Here is an 8,179-nt window from a genome sequence, read left to right on the forward strand (position 1 = left end):
GGTACTATCGTCGGTCCCCAAGGGGAAGACATTTGTCCCTGTGAAGTCTTGTCTTTTCCTTTTTTCTTTCTTTTTTTTTTTTTTTTTTTTTTTGTTTTTTTTTTTTTTTAGAGCTGAGGACCTAACCCAGGGCCTTGCGCTTGCTAGGCAAGTGCTCGACCACTGAGCCAAATCCCCAACCCTTGAAGTCTTGTCTTTTACCTTAGTGTAATCTAGTGCTTCTGTCCGGTGGGGACTCTTTAGACCTTGTCTGACATTTATGTTATTTATTATATTGACTGGATGAACTCTTTTGCTCCCTCAGAAGCCATCCACTGCTATTAGCCCCTCACGTAGGGTGGGGCCTTGGAGGTCCATCCCCTACTCGTGACGGGACGTTGACTGGCTTGATTTTTGTGAAGGCAATCCTATCTATTGTGAGCTGTCGTGTCTGGAATTCAGCTCTCGTTTTCACCCACCCGCTTTTCCATTTGGCTCTTTCTTCCAACATGTTTGTTCTATGAGTCTGGGATGACCCACCCTGCCCATAGCTGAGTTATTTATACTGGGTGCTTTGACCAGTTATGAGTATCAGCATTAACTACCATTCTCTCACCAAGGTTATGGGCACCCATTGTTCACCAAGGAGCAGGAACAAGTAGCCTCAGATATATCCGTAGTGCCTGCAATCCTAGTCCTGGGAAAGTTATAGTGGGGCACAGTTCCTGGAGAGACAACGCTGATGACTGTTTCAAAACCTGGATGGGTGACCCCAGAAGTGTTGGGTGTTTTAACCAGTGGCTTGGAATGAGTGACCCCAGAAGCATTTCTAAGCCTGGGGCAGGCTGTGCTTGGTCCACCAGGGACATCTGAGCTGGAGAAAGACTTCACTGGGTGTGACATCTGCACAGAGGCCACAGAGATGCTTTCTCCCATTCCAAACCCCCCACCCTCCATCTCTTCCCTGAGGATTCTTTTCAATTCCTGTGGGCAACCAACCACACATGAGGGTTGTAATTAATTTGATGCTGATAATCTAAAAGAAAATAAGTGACAGGGTGTGGTGGCACACACCTCTGATCCCAGCACTTGGGAGGCAGAGGTGGGTGGAACTCTGTGAGTTCGAGGCCAGCCAGGGCTACATAGTGAGACCCTGACTTTAAAAAGAAAAAGTATTTGACTTCAACATTAGCCAATAAAAGATGGATGATGGAGGCTCCGTCAAGGGATAGAAGGACCTGTCCTTGGTTGTATTCCTAAAGAGAAACAGAGGCTTTTCAAGGAAGCCAAGAGACATGAAAATGAACTGTTTGCTCACAATCCCTCTGACAATCTGTCCAGAGTATAGACTCACCAGATCAGGAGCCATTGCTTGAGGTTTTACAGTAGCTCAACAGGGAACCACAGATATGGTGACAGATGACTTTCTTGTATCTGTGAGATGTGTGTTAAGAAACCTTCAACTGTGCTAAAACCCATTAAGGAAAGATAAATATCCTGCCTCTTATCAACAAGATAGGTGAGGCTTTCAGGACATTTTCTAAGATGAATCTCTTTCCCTGAGGACAAGCTCTTCTGATGCAACAGACTCCATAGACTCAGCTTTTGATACTGACTTACCTGGTGCTCAACAACTCGGTCTGGAGGAAGATTACCCTGAGCAGAGGGAGGTAGATAAAGAGGTCTGACCGTGGAACCATGACCCCTTACAGGACTGAGGGCACCTGAGGAGTAGGCTGGTTACTATAACTCCTGACCTCTAACTCTCTGCCACGGAAGCTTGGATCCCTTTGAAACCGAGGGTAATACAACCAATCTGCTTGTATCACCGAAGCCTTGCCTCCATTTTTAGAAATCTTTCCTCTTGATCCAGAAGTACAATGGGAGGTGATAGGCCTCTCCTGAAGCCATCTGTAGATTTGAGAAGCTGTTTGTTTGTTTGCTTTTGCTTGCTACCCTGGCCTGGAACTTCTGTTGACCAAGACTGGCCTTGAACTCTTTTGCCTCCTGAGTTCTAGGATTAAAGGTTCAAGCCCAGTGAGAAATGGGTTTTTAGTTAGGTGTTCATTGATGTCCTTTTCTATTGTTGGGAAGAGACTTATTAAGCTGCATATTAATGTTAAAAAGATGCCACTTCTGACTGTTTTCCTTTACGTATGTTTCCAGTACTTCCCTTTGAGCTTCTCAAACACAGGACCCAAGGCCTGGCCATCTAGTTCCCTTTGTAGTTAGCCTTGGAATCAGTGCTGGTGCTGTGCTAGAACAGGAGAAATTGCTACCTCCTCCTCAGAGGTCTTCTCTGCCAGTCCCATCAACAGAGAGCTCAGATTCCTCAGCCAAGGCTGTACAATGACAGTTTCTTTGGTAGCAATTGCTTTTCAACACACAAGGGCATTAGTAGATATGTAGTCCAAACAGGAATCTGCTTCTTGTTCAAAGGGAGATGCTGGTTCTGGATCAACATATCAGGACAAGTTCAAAATGGTTTAAAAATAATATTTAGCCAATAGTCTCGTGTTCAGAAGCTAGCTATTTGATACCAGCTCTCTTGGGATACACCATCATGGCTTTCCTGAGCTTTGCCCTGTCTGGGGCCACTGGTTGGTGAAATGATGTTACTTTTGCTTGGATCTTGGGTTTTTTTTTTTTTTTTTGTAGCCTCCTGGTAGGATTTTTATCTTAGAGACTACAGCAGTTTTAAACTGAACTTTGATGCCAGTATCCCAGACAGTTCTGAATGCAGGGGATCCAGACCTTCCTCAACAAGCTATAGACAGAACCGGGAGACTTTTCCTGTCCTTTGAATGAAAGCAGTCATAGCCTGATTATTGTCCTTCAGTTTCCTGGAATGATTTCTACGACCACAGATCTCAGGAAGCAGTTGAGGGAGGCGAGCAGGGAGGAGACTGAAGCCCAGAAGTCCTTCATCCAAAGCCTTATACAGAAGTGCGTAGAAAAAAAACAACTTGGTAAAGAGCAAGACTGGGAACTCCCCATTCTGGCTAAAACTGGTGCTCATTCCGGTGCAGATTCTTAGGAACTGTGGAGTGTATCTGAGGGTAGCTCACAGTTCATGATAGTACACACCCTCCTGGGTGGAGCTTAGTGTTCTCACAAGACAGCAGATGCATGAAGTTATATTTAGAACTACGTGTAACAGTGAAGGCACAGAAAGGCTACATTATGCAAATGAACCGGAGTCTCCACACTATGCAAATGAGCCACAAAGGGTAGGAAGCCCAGCTTAGAGTAAGCACTGGAGAATCAGGTCTGTCAATTACACCAGCCTGTTTTCCTCAAAGGAACTGGTCACCTGGAATGCCAGGGCAGAAGTAATCAAATGACCTGGTGATCCTTCGATATTTATCTAGGGGGGGCCAGTGTCCACCTGGATCCCCCAACATTTTAAGCATTGTTAGGGCCTAATGTTGGGCTTCATCCTTCACTGAATAGAACCTATCCCTGTGAAAGATGCCCCGTGTACTTTGCATCCTCCACCAACAGAATCTATCCCTGTGCTTATCACTGATCCTTCCTCTCTAGGCCCCAGCCCTGAGCTCTGTGTGTCAGCCAGTAGCATTCATTCTTACTGCAAAAGTCGCAGGTGCTTTGCTACTTTGCTGGGGAGTTTCTAGGTAGCTATGCCCAATGCATTGTTTTGATAACTGTCACATGGGAAACCTTTCCCCAAAGTTTTACCACACTTATATGCGTAAGAAGAATAAGCCACAAAGTCAGACTCTGGAAGTTTTGACCCAGTACCTTCAAGTATGATACTGACTCCAGTTTCCTTCTTCACCTTGCAGGACAAGAGATCTCTGGGAGTTCCAGGCCTGACTGGTCTACACAATGAGACCTTGTCCCAAACCAACAAAACAAAAGTTAGTGCTAACATTTATCCAACGACTAGTGGATAGCATTTGTACTTCTGAACTTCTCTTTGGTTTTGATTTGCTGTGGATTTGCTCTAGCTGGCCCTCAGATAGGCGAAGCCACCAGGTATCACCCCAGTTTCTCTTTATGAGCAACAAGGTGATATCACACATACTCCCTTGAAGCAGACTGTCCTGTGTCCATTCTCATGCTTTGGGTTTGAATGTTTTGAAATGTATCTGCACGTGAAAACCTGATATGGGTCATAGAAGTCCTTTGTCCTAGAGGAGCGTAGTGGCAGTGCCTATAAGCACAACACTTGGGAAGTAGAGGGTCAGGAAGTCAAAGTTATCTCAGCTTCAGAGGGACTTTAGGATCAGCTGGGGCTTCATATGAGCCAATCTCAAAGGGAAAAAAGTCCTTGATTAATATTTCTCAATTGAGATTTTATATATATGTATATATATATATATATATGCACACACATGTGTTTGTGTGTCTTTGCTAAAGGTTTCAAGTTTATATGCATGTTGTAACTTCTAAGAGTTTTCACTTTATTGAGATGACTGAGGCAGAAACCAAGTTGCAGACACAATATTCTCCTACACACCACACCCAACACTATTTCAAAAAGAAAAGTCAGTCATTCTTACTTAATCATGACCACCAGCCATCAAAACCAGGAAATTCAAGAAGGAAGCTGGTGGAGGACAGGCAGGCCTGTCTACCACAACCTCCAGGGAATACAACCTCCAGGGAATAGCTGGACATATTGGGTAACAGCTCTCAGCTACGTGGTTGATGTCTCAATATCTCAAGCTGTAACAGCAAAGTCAATGGGGAAATTTGCAAAGCAGAAGGGAAAGTTCAGAGCCCATTTCAGATGGACTGGCTCAGGATGGGGAGCTCCCTGCTCCCTGAAAGGGGAAGCCCCAAGACTGTTGGGAGCCATAGCTGAAGACAGGCTAGAAAATCTGCACTGAATTTTTAGTAGTGAGCATTTTACATGGTAGAGAAGCAGACTGGAGACAGAAAGGGGGGGAGGGCATCGACACAGGCAGAAGGAAAGAGGCTGGGAAAAAAATCCTCTCTACTCAGCACACATGGGAACTCTTATGGGAAATCATTCTAAAAGATCCTTGTTGATTTGGGATCAGGTGTGTCCTCAGCTTCTCCACAAACAGGATTCCTGGGTGTACTGGCTGGTTTTGTGTGTCAACTTGACAGAAGCTGGAGTTATCACAGAGAAAGGAGCCTCCCTTGAGTAAATGCCTCCATGAGATCCAGCTGTAAGGCATTTTCTCAATTAGTGATCAAGGGTCCATTGTAGGTGGTACGGTCCCTGGGCTGGTGGTCCTGGTTTCTATAAGAGAGCAAGCTGAGCAAACCAGGAGAAGCAGTAAATGCATTTAGCCACTGACCCATCCACTTGGAAGAAGTTCACTCCCACCCCAAATAGCAGGGGCATAGCGGCAGACGCCTAAGAGCCCAGTACTTGAGAGATCCGGGAAGGAGAAGCAAGACTTCAAGGCCATCATCGGTCACGTACTGAGTTTCAGGACGCTGTTTGCTACTCAAATTGTTAAAAGAAAACCCAAACAAACCTAAAATGATCGACTAATCTGCGGAGGAACTCTACAGTTTGTCCAGGAGTACTGGTGGCTGGTTCTTACAGAAATATACCTCCACTCCATACCTTCCATGTAGAACCCAACCATGAATCCTGGATCATGCACGCACCAGACTGTGCCACCTTCGTGACTCTTTCCCAAAAGCATCGTTGAAATTTGATTTCCACTGTGGTTGTTAAAACTGAAGCCCCAACCAACTCCACCACACACACACACACACACACACATGCAGGCACACACTTTCCTATTTGTTCCATGAGGTCTGACTCAGGCCAAGGAGGCAGGAGAGTAGGAAGGAGCCCCTGCAAGGCAAGACTGGCTGCTTCCTTTCTCTCACACTGAGAAATAAAGCTCCAAGAGAAACCCTGATGGAAGATGCTGAAAGGCAGAGGCAAAGGCAGCTTTCTTCTTCTCTCTGACTGGAAGGATTATCTTCAGTAGATGACACTGATCTGTATTGGTATGAGGAGGGGTGGACTTGAGGCCCATAGCTACGGGGAGCTGGAATGGACGTTAGACTTTATTATAGAGAAGAGTGTATGGGAAGGATGAATGCTCAGCGGACAGGCAGGAAATTCTAGTTTCAGTGGTGTAGTTAAAGCTGCCAGGAATGGGGAAGACGTGGACCAATGACTGAGGTGACTTGCCTGCTGTCCTTACCCCATCGTGAATCGCCTAAAAGGACACCTCTGAGAGGGCAATTTATAACGGACAGAATTTTATTTGGTTCTAAGTCGGGAAAGTCTAAGGGTGAAGCGACATGCTCTGGTGAGGGCCATCTTGCTTCATTTGTCTGTGTCTGTAGAGGGGTCGGGGAACAGGACACAGGACAGGAACGAATGTTTGGTTGGATGGGATTATTTCTCTCAGGGAAAGAATGATCGAAAGATGTTGCCATGATGGGAGACATGGACATCTCACTGGTTTGGCCTAGGTGAAGCCCTACACGGAAGCATCGTAGTGGACTACGTCACAAGCAATGATGATGTGCTTCTGGCTGTCAGTGGTTGTGTAGTCGCATTTGGGATACTTGGAGCTGCCCTTCAGGCGGCAGTCAGTGATGTGCAGGGTGGAGCTGCTCTTGTGGCAGTTGCTCTTCCCGTTTTTGCAGGTCACTTGTCCCTGGGAGCAGATGGCCTGGACCGTTTCCCAGGATTCATGCACGAAGGTGTTCATCGGCTTGCACGACCCCGAGGTCATCCCCCTGCTCTTCATCATCTGGTTACAGTAGGTGGGGCTGCTCGGGAAGTGACCCTCCTCGTCCATGTGCTGCCTCTGAAACTTCTGGGTCTGAGTTTCCCTAGATTCCACACCCAGGGAAGGCTGGACCCATCCAAGCACCAGGACAAGCAGTGAAAACAGAAGGAGGGACTTCTCCAGACCCATGGTGGCTTTGCTGCTCTGAGGGAGCCTGACAGGAAAGGCTCAAGAGAAAAAAAGACAAATGCTCCCAGAAGCCTCCCAGCTGCAACACCCCCTCAGCCTCCCCCCACCTCAGCCTCCCACACTCCCCCCCACCTCAGCCTCCCCAGCACACTCCCCCACCTCAGCCTCCCCCCAGCACACTCCCCCCCCACCTCAGCCTCCCCAGCACACCCCCCCACCTCAGCCTCCCCCAGCACTCCCCCACCTCAGCCTCCCCAGGAGACTCCCCCCACCTCAGCCTCCCCCAGCCTCCCCAGCACACTCCCCCCACCTCAGCCTCCCCAGCACACTCCCCCCACCTCAGCCTCCCCAGCACTCCCCCACCTCAGCCTCCCCCCCCCAGCCTCCCCACACTCCCCCCTCACCTCCCCAGCCTCCCCAGCACAGCTCCCCACCTCCCCCACCTCAGCCTCCCCAGCACCTCCCCCACCTCAGCCTCCCCAGTCCCCCACCTCCCCCAGCCCCCCCCCACCTCAGCCTCCCAGCACAGCCCCCCCCTCAGCCTCCCAGGACTGTCCCATTCTTTAGGAGAGCCAGAAGGATTTCCCTCTGCTGACAGATCTTGCAAATGAGACACTGTTTTACTTCATTACTTACTGAAGAGAAGCCATTCCTTTCTCTAGCTGGTGGGATGTGTCACCTAAACTCTTACCAAAATGCTAAATACTGTTTGTTTTTTTTTTTCATATAAAATATATTTGAAAAATAGAACACATTTATTAATAGTGTTCAAATTCCTTATCGTAAGTTCATTTAGAAAGTGCCATAGCTAAAATGTATTCCTGGGTCATTACTGACCTCCAGGACTGTGGCTGTCTGTCCTCTCATTATCTGAGAACACAGAAGAACTTGGTCTACCCTACTCTGGCAGTATACAGGGTTTGGGTTGTGCTCTAAAGACACAAGCTCCCTTCCTCAGCCTGGGAGCTCTGCCCTCCCCACACCACTAGTTCTTTATACCTGACTGACTGTACCTTACCCACCAGGGCCTCCAGCTGTTTGCCTGGGCCAGCTTCTCTGGAGTTGGTGTCAGTCAAGAGTGACTGGCCTCCACTCTCTCAGTTCTAACTCTCAAGCAGAAATAGATACAGAGGCCACCTCTAGGCCACTTACCTAAACGTTTGAATTCCAGAGCAAATTGGAAGCCAACTTCTTCAGTCCCAGTCTCTGTGGTGCAGAATTTAAAAGGCTTAAAAGGGGTTGGCTTCCAGAAAACTGGGCGGAGTAAATATGGGCCAATCTTGTCTGAATGATAAAAACAAGGCCATTGT

General features: G+C 47.7%; 1 protein-coding gene across 1 annotated transcript; it reads right to left on the bottom strand.

The window, feature by feature from the left end:
* Positions 1 to 6,425: 6,425 nt before the first annotated feature.
* Positions 6,426 to 6,869, bottom strand: LOC116913231 (ribonuclease pancreatic gamma-type). Its single transcript, XM_032917400.1, has one exon. The coding sequence runs from the start codon at positions 6,867 to 6,869 to the stop codon at positions 6,426 to 6,428; it is 444 nt and encodes a 147-aa protein (XP_032773291.1).
* Between the last annotated feature and the right edge of the window lie 1,310 nt (positions 6,870 to 8,179).

This window comes from Rattus rattus, chromosome 12, assembly GCF_011064425.1.
Source record: "Rattus rattus isolate New Zealand chromosome 12, Rrattus_CSIRO_v1, whole genome shotgun sequence".
Lineage (NCBI taxonomy): Eukaryota > Metazoa > Chordata > Mammalia > Rodentia > Muridae > Rattus > Rattus rattus.

What these genes read in the sequence shown, in the direction of transcription:
- LOC116913231 (XM_032917400.1), bottom strand. Translation starts at nt 6,869, where the DNA reads ATGGGTCTGGAGAAGTCCCTCCTTCTGTTTTCACTGCTTGTCCTGGTG.